The 27,785-nt window shown below is 60.6% G+C and overlaps 2 protein-coding genes across 2 annotated transcripts; one reads left to right on the top strand and one right to left on the bottom strand.

Moving 5' to 3' along the window:
• Window positions 1-187: 187 nt before the first annotated feature.
• Window positions 188-23,988, top strand: BCAR1 (BCAR1 scaffold protein, Cas family member). Its single transcript, XM_036833624.1, is given in 9 exon segments — window positions 188-394; window positions 9,942-10,553; window positions 15,713-15,874; window positions 16,046-16,162; window positions 17,045-17,825; window positions 17,828-17,854; window positions 17,857-18,140; window positions 18,954-19,043; window positions 22,078-23,988. Coding segments are annotated over 9 exon segments (2,598 nt in total). The 5' UTR covers window positions 188-382; the 3' UTR covers window positions 22,591-23,988.
• LOC118885186 (chymotrypsinogen B-like) lies at window positions 23,967-27,785 on the bottom strand. The gene is made up of 7 exons (XM_036833625.1): window positions 27,719-27,785; window positions 26,833-26,936; window positions 26,664-26,743; window positions 26,222-26,300; window positions 25,632-25,812; window positions 24,660-24,793; window positions 23,967-24,189 (listed from the first exon to the last, which is right to left on the bottom strand). The coding sequence occupies exons 1-7, from the start codon at window positions 27,768-27,770 to the stop codon at window positions 24,028-24,030; spliced, it is 792 nt and encodes a 263-aa protein (XP_036689520.1). The 5' UTR covers window positions 27,771-27,785; the 3' UTR covers window positions 23,967-24,027.

Below are 27,785 nucleotides of genomic sequence, written 5' to 3'. Positions count from 1 at the left end.
TTAGCGCGGGTGCAAGGGTGCGGGGTGGGGGACGGTCCCACTGGGCGGCGCGTGCCCGCGCGCTCCCGCAGCCACCCGCGCCCCCGAGCCAGCGGCTCATTTGCATGGGGAGCCCGAGCGGCCAATGGGCGCGCGCGGCCGGGCATGCCGGGAGCCGGGCTGGGCCCGCCGGCCTCGGCGGCGGTGGCGGGCGGGGCGAGATGGGACCGGCTCTGTACGGCGACGGCGGCGGCGGCGGCGGCGGCAGTGGCCGGCGAGGTGGCTGAGGCGGCCGGACCAGGACCCGGGCGGCTTCGGGGCTCTCGGGAATCCGAGAGCGCGCGGCGCGGGCAGTTCTCTGTGCGCCCTGCGGGGAGCCGGGGCCCCAGGCCGACCCGACACGATGAACTACCTGGTGAGTGCGGTCAGCGCGGCCAGTGCGGCCGGAGTCCGCTCGCAGTGGCCTGGGCGGGGTCCGCGCGCCAGGGAGCGTCGGCCGAGGTCGGCGTACCGGCTTGGAGGCGACCCAGCTCTACCCGCGCCCGGGGCGGTCCCAGGCGGGAAAGAGTTAACTGAGTGGCATTTCCTGCCGGACCTGCGGGTCCTGGGAACTACGGGCCGCTGGAGCCTCCGCGGGGGCGTGACCGGGCCGGGGTCCGAGGTCCTGGAAAACCCCCCTTCTGCCCTGGCAGGGGCTCCCGGAGGCCAGGACTGCGGAGGATCCCAGAGCTTGCGCGCCCCGGGGGCGGCTGGAAGGACCGGACTCGGGGGCCGCGGGCCGGTAGGAGAGTTCCTGGATCCGGGAAAGTTGCTGGCCGGAGGCCCGCTCTCCCCCTGCCGGCCGCTGCCTGCTGGGTGACCTTGGGCCTGTGAGCCCTGTCTCCGAGCCTCACTTTCATCGCTACGAGGAGCGGTCCGAGGTCCCTTGGACCATGAACTTTCCAGGGGCGTGAAGTTCCAAGAAGCAGGGTGGCGGTCCGTGTGTTTTGGAGTGAGGGCTGCCCATGCCCCCAGGTTAGGGGTTGAGGGCTGGGTGAGCAAGCGCGGGTGTCCACGGAGAAGTTAATAATTAATCCCCGGCCCGCCCGCGCTGGATTCCGGGACCCAGGGCGGGAGCTTCTCGGTTATTACCTACCGTGGTTGCAAAAACGGTTGTAGGAGCCGGGTCTTGGCAGGGGAGTCCAGGGCCACGCCGCGATCCCGGGGTCCTAGCCTCCGCGGGTAGAGCGTGGGAGCTGGGAGGGGCGGGGCCGCTGCTCGGGTGGCCGCAGCCCGGGCGCCCAGCCCCTCATTGCTGCTGCAGAGCCCAGGGCGGTGTTGAAGGATTCGGGGAAGCTGAGATTTGCTGAGGGCCGGGCGTGGTCAGGGGATGTGAGGGGGTTAGAGTCTGGAGAGATGTTGGGGTCTCCCATCCCTTAGTAGGAGCAGTGGCTCCCTAACTGGTCTTGAGAACAGGGAGTCTATTTCCTTGGCACTCTTAGCATCAGGAAGAGTCTAAGCTGGGAGGTACTCTCTGGGTTTGCTGTGCAGATTTCAGCCAGGCCGGGAGATGTTCCTCATCCCCCCGGGCTGGGGGACACGCCCCCCACCCATGACTCTTTCCTTTCCAGGGTGGAGAGCTGATGGTGGGAGTGGAGGGATGGCAGGGCTAACAGGCTTAGAAAAGCAGGAGAAGGGCCCAGGTGCAGGTGGAGACTGGCAGGAAGGGAGGTCTGGGAGGACCTGCCGGCAAGCTCTCCTGGCACTAGCACCCACCACCCGCTTGCCATGGGCAAGGAAAGAGTCCTGTAGGTGCTGGGTGGAGGCAGGGCAGGGCAGCCCCAGCTTCTGCCAAGGCAGTCACCCTCAGCTCCCGGTGACTTTTAAAAGACGGTGACTTTTACGCTTGTGCTGAACAGAGGCGTTAGCGTTGTGGGCTGGCATCATCTCCCCAGGCTTGGGCAAGGGATTGAAGTAAGGGCAGTGCCACTAGGGAATCCTTCCTAATCAGGAAGGGCCCCTAAGACACCTGCTCTCCCCGTGAGTCATACAGATGGTACCAATGGGGAGACTGAGGCACAGAGAGGGGCAGTTACTTGTCCTCACAGAACCGTATCCAGAACACAGTCTCCTGGTATGGCCCCATGCTCTAGCCATGTGCTCCCCCTGCTCTGGGGTTGGGGGTGCTCTGGCCCTTGGGGTGCTGCTATGCTCTACTGGGGCTGCCAACTTGGTGGGGTCTCTCTGGCTCCTTAGTAGCCCCCTCCTGGCCTCCATTATTCTTTTAGGAGATCCCACCACCCTTTGTCTCTCAGGCCTGGAGAACTCCCTCCACCATCCCCCAGGAGCCCACAGCCAGTTGGGGCAGCCAGAACCAGCCAGCAGGTGGAAGGGGGAGGAGCAGTGTTAGCGTCATGCGTGGAGGACAGGGTGTAGGGTAGGGCGGGACAGGGTCGTTCTCCAGCAGAGACACTGGCCAGATTCCTCCTCCTCTGGATCCTTAAGGCCCCCAAATAAGGGGCTACAGAGTGGCCTCCCTCCAGGGGGCAGGCTGGGCCCTCTAGCACTGGGGAGAGGCCCTGACTCCATCTCCGTCTCGTTGTGCTAACTTCCTCCCACCTCTGAGTGAGGAGTGGGGCAGAGTACCAGCCTGCCGTGGAAGGAGCTCAGAGGGTGGAGGGGCAGGGCCCCGTCTCAGTCCCCCATTTCCATTGCGCATCCTGAAGTCAGGGGCTTGGTACTTTTTTCTGGGCTGGAGAACCCTGCTTTTTGTGCCGGTGTGTCCTCCATCCCTGCGGAAGCAGATGGTGCTGCTCTAAGGGCTGCTGAAAGTTATCATTTAGGGCTGGAGAGGGGCAGAGCTGAGGAGGCTTTAGATGTCCAGGTGGGGAAACTAAGGCTTCGTAAGGAGTGAAGTCCCTGCTGTCCCACCCGGGCTTCTGCCTCTAGCCCCTCCAGTGGCATATCTGGGGCTGGCCACGGTGGGTCACCAGGGCCTGGTGCTGTCCCTGAAGCGAAGGTCAACCTCATGCTGGGCCCTCTGCTGAGAGACCAAATCCCAAGACTGAACAAGCCGGTCTACTCAAACATGTCTGGGGTCTGCCAGCCTGGGTCGGTTCCCTGGGCTGGGTGGCAGTGGTGAGGGTTCTAATTGGTTGAGGACCACTCCCAAGCTGTCAGAAGTTGGGGTGGGCTGGAGGGCGGAGGGCTCCGCTCTCGTGCCACCCACATGGGCTCCTTGGTGCCCTGGCCCCAGGCCCACCTGTTCCCACCATCCGAGGTGCGCTGGGGGCTGCAGATGCCCTGTCCTGCAGTAGGAGGGCCCTCCCCATGACACCTCTCTTCCTCTGCCCAGCCTCACTGGGACAGTGCCCGGTATGCCCTGGCAGGAGTGGGGCCAGGGGCCTGCTTCGACCCAAGAGCTGGGCACAAAGCCATCTGCTTTTGCCACTGTAGCCAAGGCCAGCTCGGGGCTCCTGATTGTCTGAGGGGGCTGCTGGCGGTGGCCACCCACAGGTGGGTTTTTAGTCCTTTGTTCTGTAGACCTGTCCTCTGGGTGCTGAGTGTCAGGCATGGGGCTGAGGACCCACACACGGCCCCTTCTCTGTCCTCTGAGCCTCAGGCACTGCCAAGGCAGGCAGGGAAGGAGCCGTGCTCCCCTTGTCCTCTTGGGGTGGCTCTGGAATGGGGGGCTCATCCACGCTTGTCACGCTGAGCACTGAGGACTTGAGCCCAGACCCTGGTCACTCAGTTGTCCTGGGAGAACTAAGGGGAGGGTGATGCCAAGGCCGGCTGTTGCGGAGTTCCGCCCAGGATGAGGGTGTGGGGCCGTCTGGGAAGGGAAGAGGCACTGCCCTCCCAGCCCCATCGCAGCCGGGAGGCGGAGCAGAGGATTGTCAGGACCCTGGCCAGTGGGCCCGTAGCCGCTGCCCCTCCGGCGGGATTCCCAGGGCACAAGTGAGCAGTGGTTGTGGGTGTAGACCGCCACTTGGGCACACGTACGTTGGGCCTGTATCCAGTGGTCACGGGGGCTCCTTGGGACAAGCAACCAGAATACCCCAGAAATAAACTTGGCCCAGGTTTGAGATGGTTCTTTGTACGAAGAGAACTAGAGTTTCCCTAGTGACTGCTGTGTGGGGGGCTCTGTGCCTGGGGCTGGGGTGTGTGTCGGGGTGGGGGGCAGGGAGGGATGGAAAAGCCCTGTGAGATTTCCACTCCTGGCTTCCATGGACCTAAGCAGTACCCCGGGAGCCACCCAGCTGCACTCTGTCATACAGCCCAGATCTGCCTCTGCCACTTCCTGACCATGACCCTGGCGAGTCAGGTGACTGTTGTGCACCTCAGTTTCTCCATCCGTAGGTGGAGGCAATCACAGTGTCTCACAGGGTTGAAAGAGATAATTGAGGTACGCCAAAGAGCCCTGCCTCTCACTGCCGGCATTATTGTCATAACTGTGAACCTGTCAGTCTCTCCACCACCAGGTAGCACCGTCCCCCAGAATCGGGGTTTGGGGATACCCAGAGCACATCCAGGGCTCTCCGGGGCAGCAGGCCGAGGTAAAGCCCGTCAGATGGCCGCTGACACGTGCCCGTTGGCGGCCAAGGCCCAGCTGCTCCGTGTCTGCGGGCCCGGGTGGGTCTGGCACACACAATGAGGGCCATTCTCAGACCAGGCAGGGCCGGTGGGGCAGCCCTCTCAGCTCCCATGTTCAACAAGCAGGGTGTTGTTCTGGGCGGGCCCAACTGGCAGGCCACTGCCTGGGCAGTGTTGGCATCGGGCAGGGGGCTCTCCTCTGTCCCCTCCCTCTGGGGTGAGTGAGCCCCAAAGGGCCTTCCTGGCTTTCTCAGGCGTGGCCGCGTGGCTCCCAGGGAGGGCAGGGCACCACCTTCTGCAAGGGGGGCTTTTGCCTGAAGCCGCCCGTCCAGCAGCCCCATGCTCAGCCCTGCTCTGGGCCAGGCCTGGCGTGCGTGTGCGGTGGAGGGGCGTTCCATGCTGAAGCAGACAGGCCCCTCCCATTCTGGGCGCCCGGCTTGGGGGCACGAAGTGGGCAGTAACAGAGGTGTTGATCAGCACTTCGAGGTGAGGGCAGTGAGGTGTGGGTGCCCGGGGAGGGGCGTGGGAGCTTTCCTGGGTGGGGGACGTGTGACACCTAAGTCACGTCCTGAAGGAGGCGTAGGACACAGCGAGAGGTTTCCTAGGGTCGCGGATGAGGTGGCCAGAGACTCGGGCGAGTCAGCAGCAGTCTCCGTGGTGCCTTGGGCCCAGCCGGCTGGCAGAGTTGGCCTGGACTGTGATGGTGCCCTGGTGGTGTGCCCCTCCCAGAGGTCACAGCTGTGTCCTCTTGTGAGCTTGGGGGAAGCACTTGATTGGCCCAACAGTGAGGAAGCCTGGAAAGCCAGGTTCTGGGTAGACTGGCCCCCCTCTTCCAAGCCGGGACAAGGCACTGGGTCCTGGGGAGCATGTCCAGAGCAGGAATGCTCAGGTGGTGTGGGTTTTGCCTTATTCTGCCATGGGATGCCACCATTTGGAGGGCATTGACTGAGCTCTCCCTGCAGCATCCCAAGGCATCCTGCAGTGTGACTGGCCCCAGCCTGCCTGCCAGTCCAGGGCCACAATCCTGTCTCCCCTCCAGCTTTTCCCTATTTTGGTGTCTTGGCTCATGCCTGCCCTCTGCCCACATGCCCTTCCCTGGCTGGTTCACGGTCGCCTAGTTTTTGTTCTTCATGAGTCACCTGAAATGTCCTCCTTGGGGGAGGCCACCTCTGACCATCCTATGTGTAGTGGCCCTGTTGCACGTGCCACATTTCCCCCTGTCCTGGCAAATCGTTTTGTGTCTGCCTGCCCTGCTTGGACGCAAGCCCCGTGCAGACAAGGGCCTGGTCGACCTAGGCTTGCACCGTCTTGCAGGGCCTGGCCCAGCACCTGGCAGAGGGCAGATGCCAGATGCCAGGTGAATCTTTTATTACACAAAAGAACTTCCCTATGAAACCAGGATTGTCACCTTAACACAAGGGGTCTGGGTGCTCAGAGAGGCTAAGGGACTTGCCCAAGGTCCCCAGCAGTGGGAGGGAGAGCCAGGCCCAGGTCTGGTCTCAGCTGCTGCTCTGCCCTGGAGGGAGGTGGAGGAGTGTGTCAGGAGCAGCTGGAGAGGCTTAGGGGCCCAAAGGGGCGGGTGCTTGGCCAGCTGGAGCGCTGCGGCGCCAGCAGTGCCCAGGACTGCGGAGAGCCTGCCTCTGGGGCTCGGCGGGGGGAGGGGGGCACCAGCTGACGCAGGCAGAGGAGCTCCTGGTGCCAGGCGCCTGGTGCCACGTGCCCACTCTGAGAGGTGCTTCCCAGCCTGGCTCTGGCCGCCCCAGACTATATACAGTTGCAGTCGGAATTGGCCTTGACTGCTCATCGAGCTCATGCCCAGGAGGTGAGAGCGGGCCACCCTGGGTGCAGGAGGCCCCGGTAGCTCCCTGGGCAGCTCTCCTGGGTCCAGGGGACCCTCCCTCCTCCCCCTTCCCCCTCCCGCTGGAGCTTGCCCTTGGCAGAGCTCTCCAGCCTCCCTGAGAGCCCAGCCCTGCCCAGCAGGGCCTGGCCGAAGCCCCTCTGCCAGCCTTCCCTGGGCTGCCCTCCTCTAAGAGGTGAGGGGCCTCTGAGGGGCATTCCCCTCTGTCTGCACCCCACCCCCTTTGACTGGGCTGGAGGGGAATTTTCCTGTGACTCACTCTGCTGGCACTTCCTGTGGTCACCAGGGCAGGGGCTGAGGGGACCCAGCGGGGTGGCTCTTGTGTTCTGGGGTCATTGGGGGAGGGTGGGTTGGGTGTCCCGCCCCCCTGACGGGGTGTGATTCCCTGAGCAGGCTGCAGACCATATTTGGGAAACTTGCTTTTCCTGCAGGCAGCCTGGGGATGGGACCCATGAGTCCAGTGGGCAGCAGGGCAGCCCCCGCCCCATCTGCTCCTCCTGGGGCCTTGGCCTCTGACCTGCTTCGGCCTTGCCCGCCCCATCCTGCCCTTGGAGCCTAGGAGGTAGTCCACTGTTTTCTTTTTCAGGGTATCTATTTTTTTCAACCCCCAAACCAAGAAATGCTCATTAAATACAAATTGAAAATTTCTGAAAAGCATCCCCCATTGGTCTCAAACATTATCCTCTCCCCATTTTTAAGTTGAAGTGACATTTTATTGAGGGACTCATTTATGCCTCAGTGCACTGCTAACCGTCCTAACTGTGGTGTGGACAGTGTTGGCGCCGCCAGCAGTTCCGAGGGCCCTTGCCCTGGCGCTCACCTTGGTGCAGGGCGAATTCGCTTGCTCTGCTCTCTGTGCGCTGCCTGCCTGGGCTGGCTTCTCCCCTGGGCCTTGTCCCTCTTGGCTCCCAGCTTTCTGGCCTCTGGCTCCTCCTGAGCTGCTCTGGAGGAGTGGGCTCCCCGCCAGTGCTCCCCCGAGTCTGGGCGTGCAGTCCTGGGCCTGGAGCACGCACTGCCTGCCCCGGCTTCCCCCGTGGGCTGCCGTCCCCCTTGATGGTGTTCCGTCCTCTTCCCTAATCCTCACTGTGACGGGCAGGGGAGACGGAGCTCAGAGGGGCTCCTTCTGGCCCCTGATGCTGGTGTGGAGGTGGGCCCTCCTAGACTTGTGTGAGGCCTCACCCCGACTTCTCTCTGCCCCCAGTTGGAATCCAGGGGATGAGACCCAGGCCCACGTGGGGAAGGGCGGTCCGAACCCAGGTCCCATTTCTGAGTCAGATCTAGACCAGGCTCTGCATCTTCAGTCCCCAGGAGACTCAGGGGAGGGCGACCAGAGCTAAGGCCTGGCTGGTGGGGCCGGTGCCCAGCTGGCCTGGCACCGTCCTCTCCACAGGCCTGGCCTTCCCACCCAGGCGCCTGCTTCGCTCCTGCCCTCTGCTGGACTGACCTTGGCCCTCTGGCTGGGGCCCCTCTGTGATATCTCTGGGCCCAGCCTGAGCCCTCACCCGCGCAAGCAGCAGAGGCCAAGGACTGAAAACGTGGGGCCCCTCCACCCGGTTCTCTGTCCCTGGTGAGGTTCTGGGCCTGCCGGCACAGTGCCTGCCAATGCTGGGGTCCTCCTGTCTGTCCCCACAGCCTTGCCAAGGCCTGCACAGGCTGCTGGGCTACTGGGCCTCTGCACGGAGCGTGTGTCCCAGCTCCAGGAGGGTTTGCCGACTCACGGAGCCCATAGCAGCAGTTCTGGGGTGCCTGTGAGAATTAACAGGAGAATTACAGGAGTAAAGAGCTGGGCTGGGCGTGGGGTGCTGTCCTTCTGTGGCCGTCCTCAGTCTGTATGGGACTGCTTCCTTGTTTTGCTTTATCCTCCCCATTTATTCCTGGTGCCTGTCTCATTCCCGTCCCTCTTCCAGAAGCACCCATGCAAATGTAATGAGTCTGGAATCTGTCCTTGGACAAGTGTCTGTGAAAAATACGTAGAGTTCTTTTGTAGGTGTTTGTAACGTTTACGTAAAGCGGTCTGGGCTGTAGATCTCCTGTTTGCTCCTCTGACTCGGGAGGGTGTGGCTGGTGCCCCTCACCAGGCGCCTGGGCACCTGCTGGAGCACAGAGCAGCCGCAGGCCTGTCCCGCTTTGCTGGCTGGATCCCTGACCGTCCTTTGTGGCCATCTTGGCCATTCTGGTTTCCCCTTCAGAAAACTCTTCATATTTCATTGGTTTTCTGTTGGTGTTCTTGTCTTTTCCTTGCTTGTTTGTAGGAGAACCTCCAGATTCTAGATCAGTGACTCTTGTCGTTTGGTGGCCTGTCACCCTGTCAGCTTTCTGCTGTTCCCCCACCCAACTGAAACCGTTCACTTTGATGAGGTTGAATCCATCTCTTTGTTTCTGTTGTTGTTACCTTATGTTTTGTGCTTTTTGTGGTCTTTTTTTCAAGGGTTTGGTTTATAATTTTTTTCCACCTCAAGGTCACAGAGATATTCTCCCACAGTTCTTTTCTTTTATCAGCTCTACAGTTATAGCTTTCACATTTAGGTGTTTGATTGCCTTTGTTTATAACATGAGGCAAGCGTCCAGATTGCCTTTTCTTCCTGCGGTGAGCGAGTTTTCCCAGCAGCGTCTCGGTCACGGTCCTGCCCTCCTCATCGCTGCGTGTTCCCAGCCGCTGCTCCCTGCCCGCTTACGGACTGGAGTTGTGGCCTGTCCTCACGGCAGGAAGGAAGTGCCTCTTTGCATTTCATTTTCAGAATTGACCTGCTTATTTGTGGACCTCTATTCCTCCACTTAATTCTAGAAGGATTTTTTTCCTTTGGTTGAATTCCTCCAAAAAATAAAAAAGTTCGGCTGGCATTTTTATTGCAGTTGTAACTTATTAAGTAAGCTTGGCCCAGTTGTTACATTTTCTCCTCTGGAGTCTTTGCTTGATTAACTCCTGGATAACTTGTAGTTTCTGTTATCTGGTGACGTCTTTTCTGTGAGGGTCCCTCTTCAGCACTGTTGATTCTTCTCGTTTGTTGGAATCTGTACGTAGATGACATATGGTCTGCAGATGATGACTGTTCTGTCCCTGGGTGTCCCCTCCCCACTCTCTGGTCTTTTCCTCCTGGCTGATTGCACTGGCGGGGCAGCAGGGAGTTGAGTTGAAGGGAGGGCGTGCATCCTGTTTTCTCCCCAGGACGTGGTGGCCATTATTGTCATTATCGCTGCCCTCCCCAGCGTTAGGTCCAGCTTATAGCGTGACTCCGGGAGTATTTTTTAGAGTATCTTGAGTGCCATCCTGGAGTGCAGGTGATGGCTGTGGTCAAGAGGATTTTGAGACACTATCCAGACTCATTTGAAAAACTGCCAGGATCAGCTGGGCCTTTTCGCCAGGGGCAGTGGGGGCAGAGGCGCGGGGATCTCGCCAAACCCTACTTAGTTCCTTTCTCGGTGCCAAGGCCAGGTGCCTCCCCAGTCCTGGAGGGGGTGGGAGCTGGGCGGGACGCCGAGCCCCAGCGCATGTCCTCCTGCCCTCACGCCCACCTGTGTCCTCTTCCCCCAGAACGTGCTGGCCAAAGCCCTCTACGACAATGTGGCCGAGTCCCCAGATGAGCTCTCCTTCCGCAAGGGCGACATCATGACGGTGCTGGAGCGGGACACGCAGGGCCTAGATGGCTGGTGGCTCTGCTCGCTGCACGGGCGCCAAGGCATCGTGCCCGGGAACCGCCTCAAGATCCTCGTGGGCATGCATGACAAGAAGCCCGTGGGGCCCGGCCCCGGCCCGCCCGCCGGCTCGGCCCTGCCTCAGCCCAGCCTCCACCCCCCGGCAGCCCAGTACACACCCATGCTGCCTGCCACGTACCAGCCCCAGCCGGACAGTGTCTACCTGGTGCCCACCCCCAGCAAGACTCAGCAAGGCCTCTACCAAGCCCCTGGGCCCAGCCCACAGTTCCAGTCTCCCCCGGCCAAACAGACAGCCACGTTCTCCAAGCAGATGCCCCATCACCCGTTTCCCAGCCCAGCCCCAGACCTTTACCAGGTGCCCCCGGGGCCTGGCAGCCCTGCCCAGGACATCTACCAGGTGCCGCCTTCCGCTGGGATAGGACACGACATCTACCAGGTCCCCCCATCCATGGATGCACGGAGCTGGGAGGGGGCGAAGCCACCAGCCAAGGTAAGGCCTCCCTGGGTGGCCAGGCAGCCCTCCGGGTGGGTTTCAGCCGGGCCCAATTTTTGGATGCAGCAGGGCCCAGCCAGGCACCCTTGGGGACCTCTGGGACTCCAGCAGCGGCTCCGCGTTTGGTCTGGGGTCGAGGTGGGAGGTGAGTGTCTGGGGAATGTGTTTATATGTCTGCTGACGTGCGTGTGAGCAGCCCGAGAAGAGACATCAAGCTGGCCTTGGACCATGAGGTGGCCTTTAGCTGACAAGCCCCAGTGGAAGGGTGTCGGCAGCAGAGGACACAGCCTGTCAAAGACTGTTGTGGCAGGTGGGGCCTGACCAAGGAGGCCTGAGCAGCAGCTGGGAATGGACCCCCAGGGGCCTGGAACCTTCCTGAGGGCGGAGGGTGTTGGGTAGGAGTGACCTGCCCAACCATGTCCTGGTGAAGCCGTTCTGCCCAGAGGGGAGGGTGCAGGGAGCCCAGGAAAGGGGAGCTGTGAGGCATTTGAAGGGGAGAAATGGAGTATGGAGCACAGGGCCGCAGTTGGGCCAGAGTGGCTGGAAACCCAGAAGAATGGACTCGATGACAGAGTTGTTTCTCTCTCACGTAGCATGGTTGGGGGTGAGCGGTGTGGCGCTGGCGGGCACCTCCGAGACTGTCAGAGCCTGTGGCTCCTCCTGGAGCGCAGGTGGTGGAGGGCAGGTCCTCTGTCTTGTTGCTCTGCCACCTCGTCACGGGGCTCGCGGGCCAGGACAGTGGCCGCATGAGTTCCAGCCAGCAGAGAAGGGAGGAAGGGACAAAGGGGAGAGGCCAGCCAACACGTGCCCAGGGGCTCCCACGGTCCCCCTGTGGGTGCAGCTCATCTAGATCCACACGCACCCAACCCTCTCCTCTCCTGGGCCGTGTTGGTGGGTTGTGGGCACCTGCAGGGCGGCCTGCTCGTGACTCCTAGACCGCGGGGAGGACACTGCCTGCGGGATTGTAGGTTCACCGTGAAAGGGGCTCTTGTTCAAGTCCCTGGTGGGCTGTTGCCAGTGGGAGGCTGGGCGGGGGGCAAGGCTCTGAGCCCAGCACGTCAGCTCCACACAGACCTGCGTATGTGCCCTCACAGCCAGGGCTGTCTGCCTAGGAAGGAGGCAGGACTGGAGAGTGCCATGTCTAGTGTAGAGCAGCCAGTGTCTGAGGACACTCACCGCGCGGCGCTGAGCCTCTCCTCAGAGCCGGCCCAGGGCTCAGATGCCAGCTGGGCAGCGGTTCAGCAGGCAGTGTTGCCCTGCCCCGCCACAGGCAGAGCTTGGAGCGGGAGACCTGGACCCAGGTCATTGGCTGGCTCAGGGTAGGGCTCCGTGGACACTGGCCACCAGGGGACTCTGGGTCACTGGCTCCACTTCCCTACCTGCTCCTTCAACCGCTTGGCCAGAGACAGGCCAGTGGCAGAAGTGAGCCATGCTGGACTGGGGTAGCCCAGACTGGGCTGCTCCCAAGATGGCTTTGGGGGAGGAGGGGTGACTGGGGGTAAGCCTTGGGGCAGGCCGCAGGCCATTCCTCTGCACCCGTGCCCACACACAGCTCACATTCCGCACACTCCCCACGGAGGCATGCCCTTCCCCTTTCCATCCTCTCCTTTCCCGAGTCCAGGCAAGCTTGTTTTGGCGCAGCTCCAAGGCCAGGACAGGCAGTGGAAACCCTGTGGCCCAGGAAGCAGCAGTGAGGCCTTTACTCCGGGCTGTGGATTTGAGCTCACGTTTTGGCCATTGGTACTGTTTCCCTCCCATACGAGGGGCTTGCTCTCAGACTGCTTCTGGGCTCACCTGGCTGGTGAGTGCTCTGCACATGCCCACTGGTGGGGTTGCCCAGGCCCTGTGTCCCTGAGGACCCAGACCGGGCTGATGGCCCCAGGAGGAAAGCTCTGTGTGCTGGGACCTGGTTGCCCTCCCCTGAGAAGCCTCATGGCTCCTGGCCTGGGCAGTCTCGATTGCGGCTGCTTTTATTTTATGGTCCATGAAAGTGTGCTTGCTTTGCTTGTCACAGGAATGTGTAATGTATGAGAAGGCCTGGAGATGAGCTTTCCCAGTCAAGAGGGGATCGCTGGGGGATTTCAGCATGTTTTGTCTAGCGTGTTCTCTATTCATCTTTTACAGATTTGTACACATACTTTTGCATTTTGAGGTTGTAAATCCAGCATCAGATATCAGAAGCATTTTGGGTCCCTAAGCGTGATCATGACGACCACCCCCGGTTTTGCTGGGTCGCCCCTTCTGCTGGGGGCAGGCCTCCAGGCGGTTCTAACGGCAGTAAGGCCGTAAACGTCTTGGAGCACGCATGTGTGCCTGCGTTTCAGGCTGTGCTTTCAGAAGCCCGGGCAACTGAGGCCCCTGGTTCCAGGGCTGGAGGTCGGCTCTGCTGAGGGGAAACCCTGCCAAGACTGTGGGGTGGGTGGGTGGGGCCTTGGGTCCAGGAAAGCAGAGGGCGAGTGACAAGGCTGGTGGCCAGGAGGGGTCAGCCTCCTGGAGCCTGGAGCAGGGTGGCCCGCGTGGCTGCCGGGGGGAGGTCAGGGCCACACCGGGTGTCAGCACCCTTTGGGGCTGGGCCACGCTTTTAGGGAGCTGAGGGCAGAAGCACGTGGGGCCCCCGGAGGAGGAGGTGTCTTGTGAGGTCCCTCTTGGGGGAGCTCTGGGTCAGGGCTGCAGCTGTGCCTGAGGGAGCAGCTGTGGCACTGGGTCAGGCTGGGGGAGACACAGCTCCACGCAGCCTTGTTCCTTCTGGGAGGACAGGAGCTTGGGAGGGAGGGGACCCACATCAGGTGTGTGCCTCCGTCCCCCAGGACCCCCAGCGGTGCTCCGTTTTCCAGAGCAGGAACCCAAGGCTCTCAGATGGGGGGCGGGGGGGTGGTGACAGAGCGAGCCGGCCTGGGTCACGAGGGGAGATGCCCATTTCGCAGAAGGGGGACAGGCAGCAGGCGGCCCGGAGGTGGCCAGGGGCCCAGGCAGAAGGCAGCAGGCGGCCCGCCCCGTCCCTGGGGTCTTGGGAGCCTTCAGCCTCCCTTCTCACTGCTGCAGGCGCCCTTACGAGCCTGGGTCTGTGGTCTGGGTGCGCGTCCGGCAGCGGGCATTGTGTGCGTTTTCTCTGCCTCTGCGTGTCTGTCTTCTGTGCCCTTGAGATGTGTGTGTGAGAGAGCTTGTGGGTCTCGGGCTGGGCTCTGTGTCTCCTCCCAGACTCTGGCTTTGTCCGCCAGCCCCAGGGGGCTCCAGGTTCTGCTAATGGGGCCCCAGGTGTGGAGCAGGGCGGCCTGGGATTAGCGGGCTCCGCGGCTCTCTGGGGAGCTGGTTTCCCTAACAAGCCTTCCCCCGCTGGTGGCTGCCTGCCTTGTTTTCTAACAGAAAACATTTGTTGGCCAGTATGGCTGCTAACTGTCACTGACTCAGCCGCGTGAGTGGCCAGCTGCCCGCGGCCCAGGCCTGGGGTCCGGCCCCAGCGCCCCTCCGCCTGCGCCCCGCCCTCTCTCACCAGCGTCGGGGCGTGGAGAGGGCGGCACACACCCCTCGTCCTGGGCTGGGTCCCCACCTGCCTTCCGAGGCCGGCAGGGCCTGGAGACACCTCAGGCCTCGCCTCAAGGCCCCGCCAACCTGCCACGTCCCGCCAGCTCCCGCCAGCCACCGCCCCCCACCCTGCTGTTGGCAGGTTCCAGGGTCTAAAAATAGCTCTGGAGGAGACTCAAGTCTGGGGCTTGAGGAGAGAAATGAGTCTGGGAAGGGCCGCCAACACCACTCCCAGACACGCCGGGGGTGGGGTGCAGTGGGCCTGGAACACCCCCTGGCGGCGCTCACCCCAGCAGCTAACAGGGCTGCCCGGGAGGCGACCAGGGGCTGCATCAGCAGGAGGCTCTGCCGAGCCCTGGGCTGATCAGAAAGTGGTGGTGCCTGCACTTCAGTGGGGTCGTTGCTGCTCCTGGGGTGCCCGGTGCGTGCACACAGCCTGTGCCCTCCAGGGCCCATGGGCCCGCAGAGCTGGCTGTTGGTGTCCTGGGGGCTGGGCAAAGCACGGGATGCAGGATTCTGGGGGCGTGAGCCCCAGGGCGGGCCCTGCCTCCGCCTTGCTGTCCCCAGGGATGTGTGTGGGGAGTGCCTGAGTCACCACTGTCCCAGACCCCCATTTGATTAGGGAACAAAAGGCCTTTTTGTCAGAGAAGAGCTGAGCCAGGAGCCTTGTGGAGGAGGTGTGCCCTGAGCTGGGTTAGAGGATCCTGGCAGCCCCTCCTACAGGGCTGACCCCTCCCACAGGGCCGGGTGCCCACAGGGAAGGAGGCTGCCCATCCAACACTGCCTGCGAGCTGTGCCAGCTCTCGCCCTGCACCTCGGGACAGGGGAGGGGCACCGGGGAGGGAAGGGGCTGGCCTCCTCTCTGGGCCAACATCCCCCCACGAAGGCCTTACCCTGTTAGGTGAGGGGTGGTCCCCGTGGCCCCAAGGGTGTGGTGCGGTGGGGAATACAGGTCTTGGTTCTGGTCTTGGTCAGTCCCTCACACCCACACACAACTTGCCAAAACACCTTCCATCCTTCCATTTGCAGGAGAGCTGGCCCTGAGGGGCTGGGGGTTCTTGGTGGCCCCGTTCTCAGGAATCTCCCCAAGAGTGCTGGGGGGACGAGGAGGGCAGGGCTTGGAGCCCCCAGGCCCTGACTGTCAGGGTCTCCTGCAGGCCACCTCCTCTGGGTCCAGCCCGAGGAGGGCACAGCCCATCACTGCCACCTACATCTGTCCTGGAGCCTGAAGGTGGCTGCTGGGTCCTATGGTAGGGACAACTCCTTGCTGGGCAGGCCTCTCGAAGGAGGGTGCAGCTGGGAGGTGCCATCCAGCAGGGGCACCTCAGTCAAGGGTGGCCCCTCCTCCATCAGCCCACATGTTCTCTCCTCTGGAACCTTCTGGGTCATTCAGCTGTAGAGACCACTTCTGTTTCCTGCCAGAACCAGACGGCTCTAAACAAATAGTGGGGGTCCTTGTATTCGCCATGTGCTGTATTCCATTGAAGAGAGAGAGGGCAGGGAATACGAAGGGATGCGGACACCCTTGCCTCTGAGCCCACCCTTGGGGAGCCCCCTTACGTATGTCCTGCTCACCTCACGGGGCGGTGGAATCTCTCCAGGGCCGGTGGTGACGGTTGGCTGTCTGTCCCCAGGTGGCGGTGTCCACCCGCGTGGGGCAAGGCTATGTGTTCGAGGCCCCCCAGCCCGAGCAGGACGAGTACGACATCCCACGCCACCTGCTGGCCCCGGGGCCCCAGGACATCTACGACGTGCCCCCTGTTCGGGGGCTGCTTCCCAGCCAGTACGGCCAGGAGGTAGGTGTCGGGGCCGGTGGGCACGGGGGGGCCTCAGCCTGGCCCTGCATGGAGAGTTGGGCTTTCTTGGCCCCAGCCTGGGTGGTCCTGGGGTAGAGCTGTGGGTTTCTGCTCTTTCTGTCCCCTCAGGTGGCCCTGGCACTTGTATTACTGCACCTTTTCTGCCCTCAGGTATATGACACGCCCCCCATGGCTGTCAAGGGTCCCAATGGCCGGGACCCATCGCTGGACGTGTATGATGTGCCCCCCAGTGTGGAGAAGGGCCTGCCGCCATCCAACCATCATGCGGTAAGCACTTAGGGGATGCTGGGCCCTCACAGGCTGAGGCCCGATCTGTGCATGGGGTTCTGGGTGTGAGTGTGTGTGCGTGCCCTGGGGTGGGGACTCAGGTCTGCAGAGCTGGGGGCATTGAGAGACCTGCCTCCAAACCCCAGCTCTGCCCATCACTCGCTCTGTGACAAGTGGAAACTGAGCCCCTCTGAGACTCAGCTTCCTCATCTGTAAAAGGGTCCCTTGTAAGGCCTTCTTCAGGAGGTTCTTGAGAGGATCACACAGGATATCAGCAAGGTGACCACAGGATTTATCATCCAAACCAGGATACCTCTGAGAGTGAAAGGAGAATGACAAGATAGTTATGAGGGGGCATCAGGCACAAACCAGGACTGTCCTGGGCGAACCAGGGTGTTGTTACCCTGAATACAACCTGCACGTAGCTCAGCCAGGTACCTGCCACAGAATAGAGAATACGCACGTGGTGGTGATGGTGATGCTGGTGGTCACGTGGGTGGTGATGGTGGTGACGGTGGTGCTGATGGCGGCGGCGGTAGTGGTATGATAGCTGACCTCTCACTGAGCGTTTGCAGGTACGCAGTGAATTAGCTCATGTAATCCTCACAACAAACCTGTGAGGGAGTTTTCCCATCTTATAGGTGAGCAAACAGGCACAGAGAGGTGGAGTCACTTGCCTTAGGTCACACAGGTAGTAAGCAGTGGAGCCAGGATTTCGAACTCTGGTCTGGCCCCAGAGTCGGGCTCTCAACCGTAACCTGCATGAGTAAGAATCATGACAAATGTGCACGCTGGGCCGTGTCTGTGTGTGTGACTGGGTCCTGCCCGTAGGCTCCCGGGTGGGCAGATGGGCCAGCAGCCTTGACCACTTCTTGCCCCCAGGTGTACGATGTTCCTCCATCGGTGAGCAAAGACGTGCCCGACGGCCCACTGCTGCGTGAGGAGACCTATGACGTGCCCCCCGCCTTCGCCAAGGCCAAGCCCTTTGACCCGACCCGCCACCCGCTGGTGCTCGCCGCACCCCCTCCGGACTCGCCACCAGCTGAGGACGTGTACGACGTGCCGCCCCCGGCTCCTGACCTCTACGACGTGCCCCCCGGTTTGCGGCGGCCTGGCCCGGGCACCCTCTACGACGTGCCCCGAGAGCGGGTCCTTCCTCCCGAGGCAGCCAACGGCAGCGTGGCCGACGACGGTGTATACGCGGTGCCCCCCCCCGCCGAGCGAGAGGCCCCGGCCGACGCCAAGCGCCTGTCGGCCTCCAGCACGGGCAGCACACGCAGCAGCCAGTCGGCCTCCTCCCTGGAGGCGGCGGTGCCGGGCCGTGAGCCCCTGGAGCTGGAGGTGGCCGTGGAGGCCCTGGCACGGCTGCAGCAGGGCGTGAGCGCCACCGTGGCCCACCTCTTGGACCTGGCGGGCAGTGCGGGTGGGTGTGGGGGCTGGCGCAGCACCTCCGAGCCTCAGGAGCCTCCGGCACAGGACCTGCGGGCTGCCGTGGCCGCCGTCCACGGGGCCGTCCACGAGCTGCTGGAGTTTGCCCGCAGCGCCGTGGGCAATGCCGCCCACACTTCCGACCGCACGCTGCACGCCAAGCTTAGCCGGCAACTGCAGAAGATGGAGGACGTGTACCAGACGCTGGTGGCCCACGGTCAGACCCTTGACAGTAGCCGGGAGGCCTGGGGGCCACTCCCGAAGACCGGACCGCCTGGTGGCCTGCTCGCGGGCTGTGCCCGAGGATGTCAAGCAGCTGGCCTCCTTCTTGCATGGCAACGCCTCGCTGCTCTTCAGACGGACCAAAGCCTCTGTCCCAGGGCCTGAGGGGGGTGGCCCCCTGCACCCCAACCCCACCGACAAGGCCAGCAGCATCCAGTCCCGGCCCCTGCCCTCACCCCCCAGGTTCACCTCCCAGGACTCGCCTGATGGGCAGTACGAGAACAGTGAGGGGGGCTGGATGGAGGATTACGACTACGTCCACCTGCAGGTGGGTGCCCGCTCTGCCCAGGTCCCCTGGTCCTCTCGGGGTTCTGACTTGGCCACCCTGTCGTGGGCACCCTGATTCCCCCCCCACAGAGGGCTCTTGTGGCCAAAGGAAGATGTGGTCCCCAGCAAGGCCTTGGTGAGTCCCTGTGCCCTCCTCACTTGGACCTTCCAGGCCAGATGGGTCCCTGGAAGCCCACCCTCAGCCTATCTCAGGCCTGTGGACCCATGTGGCCCCGACATCAGGGATCCTGCAGTGCCAGCCAGGGAGGGCCCCTGAACACCTGCAAGGGCTGGGCCTCTCGTGACCAGGCCAGAGGTTAGGGATTTGGAGAGGTGAATTCTGAAGTACAAGCAAAGACAGAGATAGTAGCAGGCGTGGGGGAAACAAACAAGGTGATCGGAAGGTGGGGTGGGGTGGGCCTCTGAGCAGAGGCCAGGGTGCCAGCCGATTGGGCATCCCGGTGAGTGGCATTCCGGGCTGAGAGCCGGCAGGTGCCAAGGCCCAGTGGTCAGGGATGGGTGGGCAGACCCTGTATGCCAAGGGGAGGGGCCTGGATGTGATTCCTGCCGTGGGAGCTGGGGCAGGGAAGATCGACATGGCCGTGTGGAGTGTGCCTAGCCCCTTCCTGGGGGCAGGAGGTGAAGGAGGCCCGGGAGAGCCGCTTCCTCCGGAAGCTGCCCCCACCCTGGGCCTGAGGCCGCAGTGTGAGCCTGGGTGCAGCTGCAGCGCCACCTGGTGGCCGCTGGTCTCACTGCACCCCGCTGGGCCTCAGGGGGCTTCTGGCTCAGCTGCATCCTTGTGTCTACCCTCCAGGGGAAGGAAGAGTTTGAGAAGACCCAGAAGGAGTTGCTGGAAAAGGGCAACATAATGCGGCAGGGGAAGGGCCAGCTGGAGCTGCAGCAGGTGAGGACACTCAGGTTCCCCAGCCTCTCCCAGCACAGGCGTCCCTAAGAATCTGTCTCCTAAGCTGAGCCTCCCAGGGCCCTCCCTGCTCAGCCCGTCCCCACTCAACTGCATGACTGTCTCCGTGTGTTCGTTGGATTTATGCTTAGGTTATTATGGTTAGGTATCTCAGCGCACACAGAAAACTGTGAAGACAGAAAAGAAGCCACTCACCCTCAGGGGTGGTCACCGTGCTCTGGGGCTGGTTTCCGGTCTTGCTCCTGCCTCGGAAGGGGCCTCTGTCCGTGTTTGAGATGCTACTTTGTGAACAGTTACATCTGCTTTTATCTCAAGATGTTTCCATGGCATTAAATATTCGTCATAAGTTGTTTTTAAAGTCAACCTACGTCTATTATGGTTGAATGTTTACGTTGTACCCAGTTTTTCTTATTGTAAATAATACTACTGTGTTTATCTGAGGACATTGGATTTTCTTCATATTTTGGCTTGTTTCCATAGAGTAGGAGAGGGATTTTTTAAAAAATTATTTATTTACTTATTTTTGGCTGCGTTGGGTCTTCGTTGCTGTGCGCGGGCTCTCTTTAGTTGCGGCGAGCGGGGGCTACTCTTTGTTGCAGTGTGCGGGCTTCTCATTGCGGTGGCCTCTCTTGTTGTGGAGCACGGGCTTTAGTAGTTGTGGCACGTGGGCTCAGTAGTTGTGGCTCGCGGGCTTTAGTAGTTGTGATACATGGGCTCAGTAGTTGTGGCTCGTGGGCTGTAGAGCGCAGGCTCAGTAGTTGTGGCGCACAGGCTTAGTTGCTCCGCGGCATGTGGGATCTTCCCGGACCAGGGCTCGAACCCATGTCCCCTGCATTGGCAGGCGGATTCTTAACCACTGCGCCACCAGGGGAGTCCGGGATTTTCTTTTTTTAAGGGAGTTTTATTTTGATTATGAAGATTTAAAAAATTAAAATATAGTCTAGTACAAAATAAACACAGAAATATCACCCGGAAAGTTTTCCTCACCCCACCTTCCCTGGGCATGGGGAAGGATGGTGTAGGAGAGAGCCCACCAGGTTCACCCTGAGACCTGGGCCATGGTGTGTGTTTTTCAAAGCCACGTTTCCCCAGCTGTCAAGCGGGAAGTGTAGTTGCATCCGTCTTGGGGTCGATGTGAGAATTATATGAGTAAACAATATGTAATGCTTAGGAGGTGCTGGGCACATAGAACATGTTCAGTAAAGGTACAGATGTTAATAATTATATATGTATGGAATCTCCACTGACTTAGGAAATGGGCATGTGCTTTATCTTCTTTGTCTTTCTCTGGACTGTTGCAGCATTTATTTAACCAGTCCCGTGTTGGTGGACATTTAGTTTGTTCCCAGAGCTACTTTTGTAAACAAAGCTGTGCTGACTATAAATCTCTTCACATATCTGGTCAGTCACTTAGATAAATTACTAGAAGCTGGGATAAAAGGAATGTGAGTGAGAAACTAAAGATCTAGAGTTCCTAAGCGAGGGACATCAAGTACAAATAAAATACAGGAACATAAAATACCCTGACAGGGAAGTTTGTCGCTCCCTTTCTGCATCAGTGAAAAATCTGGAAACAGCCCCTGCCTGCCACCACCAAATACCTCACAGTAGAGTACTGGTTGAATAAAGTGTGAGCATTCGTACAGTAGAATATTGTGTAGCTACCAAGAGTTTGTCAAAGAATGAAAAAGACCCACCGAAGGTAAAACAGAACAAAAAGAGTGTATTCTCCCGCTGGACGGAAGAGCCAAGCAAGTTTCACCAGGTAGCCTACGAGGGAAAGAAAGAGGGTTTCACGTGCTAGGAAGGGACAGTTTCACGCTGGTTTGCTAATTAAAGTAAAGCCTGAAACCTTGGTTAGACAAGTACCTGAGTCCCTGAGTCTGTGTTCATGGCTGGTCCCAACGACCCAGTCAGAACCAGCTTGTGGTGAGGACGTGTTAGTCCACACTGCTGCCGCCTAGGCAAGGCTGCTGCTGGTGGAAACTTTTACCATGTGCTTTATACGTTCTCACTGATAGGAAGTGAATGACCCGTTGCTGGTTGCTAAAGGTAGCCTATAAAATATTATATATTGTGTGTTTCCGGTTTTCTAATTATAAAGGAAATGGGAATATTCCTGTTTAAAGGAAGACGTCTTTGAGGAATGTTCACCGGTTTTTCCTGTGAATATTTGTTTTCTGAAATTTGCAAATACCATGACCTTTTTGCTTTTGTTTAAAAGTCTTATTATGGGAAATTTAATACATGTATAAAATTGAAGAAAATAGTCCCCCAGGTACCCCCTGGAGAAAAGGAACCCTGGGTACCATTCACCCAGCCCCAGCCATTCTCAGCACCACTAATCCAGTGTATGTAGACCCCTTTCCCACCCGTGCCCACCCCTGCCGCCCGATCATTTTGAAGATGTTACATCATTTCATCTGCAAATACGTCAATGTATATTTCTAAAAGACGATTTACCAGAGATTTAACAGATTTCTGGATGCATGGGATTCCAGTTGATAACTATCTTTCTTTCTGCTTGGTGTCTTTGAATCTTTTTACACTGCATATGTTAAGGAGAAAAAAATTTTTTTAACTTTTCATTTTGAAATATTTGTAGATTCATAGAAAGTTTGAAGGAAAGTACAAAGCAGTCCTGTGTCCCCTTCTCCCAGTTTCTCCCAGTGATCGCATCTGAAGTCACTAGATAACAGCACCCAAACCAATAGACTGACATCCCTCACCCCTGCCGCTGCTCATCTGTTCCCATTTCTAACATTTTGTCATTTCAAAAATGTTATATAAAAAAAAAAAAAAAAAATGTTATATAAACGGAATTATTTGAGATTGGTGGGAAAGTTATTTGGAGACTGTCCAGAAGGCAGGCAGGGATATGTGCTCGGCCAGTAGGACAGAGGTGGCCTGTTCCCCTGCCCACTGACTCTGAGCTTTGTCACTTTCCAGAAGGGCCCCCTCTCTGCCCCTTTTGCTCTGTGGCTGTGGTTTTCACTCTGTTCTCCCTCTTCCCCAGCTGAAGCAGTTTGAACGGCTGGAGCAGGAGGTGTCACGGCCCATAGACCACGACCTGGCCAACTGGATGCCAGCCCAGCCCCTGGCCCCGGGGCGGACGGGCGGCTTGGGGCCCTCGGACCGGCAACTGCTGCTCTTCTACCTGGAGCAGTGCGAGGCGAACCTGACCACGCTCACCAACGCGGTGGATGCCTTCTTCACCGCCGTGGCCACCAACCAGCCCCCCAAAATCTTCGTGGCACACAGCAAGTTTGTCATCCTCAGCGCCCACAAGCTGGTATTCATCGGGGACACACTGTCACGGCAGGCGAAGGCGGCCGACGTCCGCAGCCAGGTGACCCACTACAGCAACCTGCTGTGTGACCTGCTGCGCGGCATCGTGGCCACCACCAAGGCCGCTGCCCTCCAGTACCCGTCGCCTGCCGCCGCCCAGGACATGGTGGACAGGGTCAAGGAGCTGGGCCACAGCACCCAGCAGTTCCGCCGGGTCCTGGGCCAGCTGGCAGCTGCCTGAGAGCCGTCAGCCAGAGGGACGGAGGGCAGGGGAGGAGGGTGGCAATGGGCCCCAGAGAGCCACCGTGCCGCGGGCGTGGGGACAGGCGACCCCAGCTCCACCCGGGCCTGGTGCCCCAGACTGTACAGGGATTTGTGTATATTTATGGCGGGGCAGGATGTGGGACGGTGCCTCCTTAAAGGAGCCCAAGCAGAGCTGGGCCCCGGAGCCCAGGCCAGGAGTGGCTGGCCGTCTTTCCTGAGCGTGCTGAGGGCCCAGGAGGGCCCAACATTCGGGGCCGGGCGGGGGGCTCGCAGACCGCTTGACCCACGTAGCCTCAGGTGACCCCTCGGGCTGACCAGCCCCATGAGGGTGCCGTGTCCCCCTGGCAGGGCAAGCGTGGCTGTGGTGTATTCTCTCTGCACCAGGAGAAAACCCTAAAAAACTATTTTTCATTATTGATTTTCCAATCATTTGACTAATAGTCTACATTTAAATAAAATTTAAAAAATGAAAAGCATTCTCCTGAGGTGTGAGAGGCAAGAGGACCTGTGAGTGGGAGGGCAGGTGTTTGCCACTCTGGATGCCACAGGTGGAGTCACGGGTTGAAGAGATCTGTGGTGAGGCTGTGGGCAGCGCCTCGGGAGGGTGAGGAGAAGGTGGGTCCCTTCAGAAGAAAACGAAGGCTTGGGGAAGCGGGGCTGGGCCAGGAGCTGAGGTGGGGGAGCCTGGGCAGCTGGAGGGAGGCTGAAGAGCAGCCGTCAGAATCCAGGGCCTGAGGCCAGAAAGGCTCAGCGTGAGTGCAGTGGCCAAGGGCGCAGCCGCTGCTGAGGTTTGGTGAAAATCCAGCATGGTCCCTGGGCAGGCGGCCGAGGCGAAGGCAGATGCAGGGTGATGTGCGGGGGGGAGCAGCTCCTGGAGCTGCTCCAGGGCCCCTGCATCCCAAGGCAGAGAGCGCCCCGCTAGGGGCACCGCTGGGAGATACACTATTCCACGGAGAGAAACTTGCTTTCACAGGCCTTATCCAGAACTTAGCTCTTAGAAAGCAGCTCTTAACTTCAGCTTGTGGAACTTCTCCACAAGTGTCCCCTTTGAATTACACATGGACTTGGACTCCCAGTTGGGAGGTAGGAGACAAGAGGGTCCCTCACCCTGGGTCAGGGGCCCCCTTCCCGGAAGTCTGGGGTATGTCTGGCAGCCCAAGTAAGGTGAGAGCTCTGGGGACCAGTGGTCCTGCTCCCAGCTCTCGCCATTCTGCCTGTGAACTTGAGTCTCATTTCCCCCGTCTCTGTGAAGAAGGGAGTAGGGCTGGGTATCTGCCAGCTCTCTCAGCTCTGAGCTCCAGAGGGGACCTCAGTGAAGGCAGCCATCCTCCCGCCCCGGCGAAGGCACAGAAGTGAAGATGCAAGCAGTTTTATTTGGGTTTTACACACATGGGGGCTGGGGCAGGGCAGAGGCTCAGTTGGCCTCTAGAACTCCGAGAACCCAGGGAATAAACTTGGTGACCCGGGTGTACACGCCTGGTGAGAACGGGCCACACCGGCCGCTGCCCCAGGACACGATGCCCACCAGGGTCCAGGCTCCATCCTTCTGGCAGACCAGGGGGCCACCAGAGTCACCCTGCAGGAGGAGATAGGACTTGTGTTCAAGCCTGAAAGGGAGTACCAGGGCCCTGGTGTGCCCGGACCTGGCAAGTCCAGGGGGTGCAGACAAAGCACAAGTGGGGACCCAGTGGTTGTGCACAAGAGACTCAGATCTGCTCAAATGGCAGCCCCAGCTCGGCCACCTACTCCTGGAGGGCCTGGGGCAGGTGGCTTATCCTCTCAGCCTCCCCATCATCTGTAAAATAGGCTGAAGTGTCCAGCTCGTGGGGTTGGTGTAAGATTAAATACCCCTGGGAAGCCCCACACCACACCTGGCCAGAGCCGGACCTCACCAGGGGCATCTGATAGGGCTGGTCCAGCCCTTCACTGGGGCACTGGGCAGGGCATGAAGTTAGACAGGTCATGGCAGAGAGGAGTGGGCCTCCTGGCCTGGCCAGGGGAGGCACGGTCAGTGAGGGCGGGCAGGGTGGCGGAGCCAGGCCGTACCATGCAGGAGGAGATGCCGCTGGCGCCCGCACAGATCATCATGTCGGTGACCTTGCTGCCCCAGTACCTCCTGCAGTCGGCGTTGGACACGATGGGCAGGGTCGCCTGCTGCAGCTTGTCGGGGGTCTCGAGAGCTGCAAGGACAGAGGGCATGGGGTCAGGGCCCCTCATCCCACCAGCCCGCCCCTGGGGAGAAGAGACGAGGGGCCGCCTGAGCCCTGCCCTCCCCCTGCACGGTGCTCGTCTTCCTCCGTCACGATGATCGTGGACACCGAGCTTCGAGCCTTCCCTGACACCTTCAAAGAGTCTGGGACGCGGCTCCTCTGCGATTCCACACCAGACAGCGGGGACTGTGCTTCCAGCAGTTGTTGCAACAAGTCCTGCCTCGGAGCCCCGTGTGCTCTGGGCCCTGCCGGCCACTGTGTGTGGGCGGAGGGGCCGGCCTTCCTCCCCAGGGAAGGGGATGGACGTCCTTCTGACTGGGGACACTGGAGGGGACCCCCGAGGGAGCACTTCCCTCCTGCTGCCCTTTCCCGGCTGCTTCTGTCCTGTTACGGGACCAGCCGGTGGGCCGTGGCCGGGGCAGAAGAACTCAGGACGCCGAGGAAGAACCTGCGGAGGGGGGGCACCTGGGCGCTCAGGCCCGAACCCGACCAGGACATTGGACTCCGGGCCCAGACTTCAGGGGCGCTGGACGCACCGCCCTCCTCAGTCTGGAGGGAAATCCGGGCTGTCCATCTCCTTGCAGGTTAGAGGGGGCGAGACTTGCTGGTACTTAAGTGTTTCTTCAGAAACTGTTTACGTATATATTATTAACCCTCATTTTTATTCATGTTTGGTAGGGTTTTCATTAAGAGGGTTTTAAGTAAAGAAATGGAAGATTTATTGACTGTTGCAATTTATGATTGTGTTTGGAATTTAGACCAAAAAACAGAATGAGTCTCAGTCCTGAAAAGTCCTCAGGGCACTCACCGTTGTACCGGGTCTTGCCCCAGCCCGTGGTGGCGCACAGGGAGCCTGCAGGGAAGCTGGCGTTGGCGCTGGGCAGGCACACGGCGGACACAGTCCCAGAGAGGCTCGCGGGCGTGGCCAGCTTCAGCAGGGCGATGTCGTTTCGGACCGTGCGCAGGTCCCACAGGGGGTGTTCAAAGACCTGTGTGGAAAGGGTGGGGGCTGGGTGGGCCGCAGAGGGAGGACTTGGGAGATTTTAGGGGCACACAGACCTGCACACTGGGAGGGGCCGGCGGTGCCGAAGGGGCAGAGTGTTGAGAAGGGAACCCAGATGAGACTGAACAGACCAAATCCCTGGGGTGCTGGGGAGATGGCATGTGACATATTTTGCGTTTTTCTACCATGAGCAAAACTTATAATCAGAAACAACCTTCAGTGTTTGTAAAGGAGCTTTATTATTTGGGAAAGAGAAGAAAGCTCAGACTGGAGCAGTGCCAGTGGGGTGAGGCCTGAGCCGCCGGCCGGGGTCATCTGCCCCCTCTCCCCCTGCCCTCCTGCTCCTCTGCGCCCCAGGGGCCCACCCTCCTGGCTGCCCGCCCGGCCGTCTGTACCTCAGCGACCCTCAGCACCTGGACTGCCTCCTCCTCGGAGCCGTGATCAGACACCCCGGCCACCACGAGGTGACTCTTCCTGGAGAGAAAGGAGGTGGCAGACGGAGCTCAGGCTCACGGCCACCTCCTCAGAGGAGCGCCCGGAGAGCGTGCCAGGCAGGGTGAGCCCCGGCTGGGCTACTGAATCGCGTGGTGACCTTGGGGCCTCAGTTTCCCCATCTGTACAGTGAAGGCAGAGGCCCAGACCAGCTGTCTTGGACCAAGCTGGGGTCTGGGGAGGTGGGGCGCTAGGGCTGGGGTCTTCTGCAGCCTGGGGACAGAGCAGCTTCTGCCAGACTCTTTCCCACTTGCCGGCAGCGCCCGGTCGGGGTTAGGAGCGAGTGAAGGTGGTCTCTTCAGGCAGGTGAAGTGGGGGCCCCTCCTGCCCCAGCCCAGGCCTCACCTGACCCCGCAGTGGGCGGCGGTGACCACCCAGCCCTCGCTGATGAGGGAGCCCCCGCAGAAGTGGAAGCCGGAGCTGGTCTGCGGAGACGGGGGGAGGGGGAGTCAGCCTTGCCTCTCCTGCCTGACCCCTCCCTGTCTAACCTGCCCCTCCTCAGCCTCCCCCTCACCTGCAGGGACACCTGCCAGGGCCAGGAGCCGGGGACAGCGTCCTCCCCGTTGACGATCCTGGACAGGCCGCTCAGCACAGGGTCGATGGTGGGGACCCCGCAGCCTGAGGGGCAAGGACAGTGCGGCTGGTCAGTGGGTTGTGCCCCAAGGGGGTCAGGGGAAGACTCAGCACTTCCAGGTCTCTGTGGCACCCTGGCACCCAGAGTTTTGTCCGCTGCAAGGAATTCAGCCCCCCACCGGTCCAGCTGACAGCTGCCCTTAGAAGGTGCCCTTGTGGACGGTCCCCGAGGCTGAGGGTATCTGGAGTTGGGGCCCAGGCACCCCAGCCTGCTCTGTGCCCTGAGGGGAGTGTCCAACCCACTCTGAGCCCAGGATTCTGTCCTGAGGGCTGGGATGTCCTGCTTGAGTCCTGGGGGCTCTCATGGCCTCTGAGTCTGCAGGGGGAGCAGGTTTGGGTGAAGTTGTTACCCCAGTTGGGGTGGCACACACGCAGGAGGCTGTCCAGATCCAGAGGGTGGAGGTGCAGGGCAAGATGGATGGACCTGGGGGACATTCTCGAGGCAGCATTCACACAGCCTGGTGGCACATTTGGAGGGTGGAGGAGCCCAGACCACCCCAGCTTCTGAGTGAATGGAGGAGACCAAATTAGGCAGGGCCCAAGGGACCTCCAGGCAGTGGAGGGGGCTCCAGGAGCGCCCAGTGGAGGAGTGGGGAGCTGGGCAGAGCAGCCCAAGGAGGCTCAGGGGGCAGCTGGAGGGGCAGGTGGCAGGGGTAGTTAGAGGTACGAGGACTAGGGCCCTCCTGTTCCCTGCCTCTGGGTGGGGGGTCAGGGGGTGGGCGAGGCTCGGCCTGGGGCTGCCAGGCCTGCCTGAGCCTTGCACTTACCGAAGCTGCTGCCAAAGAGGAAGAAGCCAAGGACAACCCAGAGAAGGGCCATGGTATGTGACTCAGC

This window comes from Balaenoptera musculus, chromosome 19 (assembly GCF_009873245.2).
Source record: "Balaenoptera musculus isolate JJ_BM4_2016_0621 chromosome 19, mBalMus1.pri.v3, whole genome shotgun sequence".
NCBI lineage: Eukaryota > Metazoa > Chordata > Mammalia > Artiodactyla > Balaenopteridae > Balaenoptera > Balaenoptera musculus.
The sequence above is the reverse complement of the archived record's forward strand: the minus strand, read 5'-3'. Positions and strand labels throughout refer to the sequence as shown.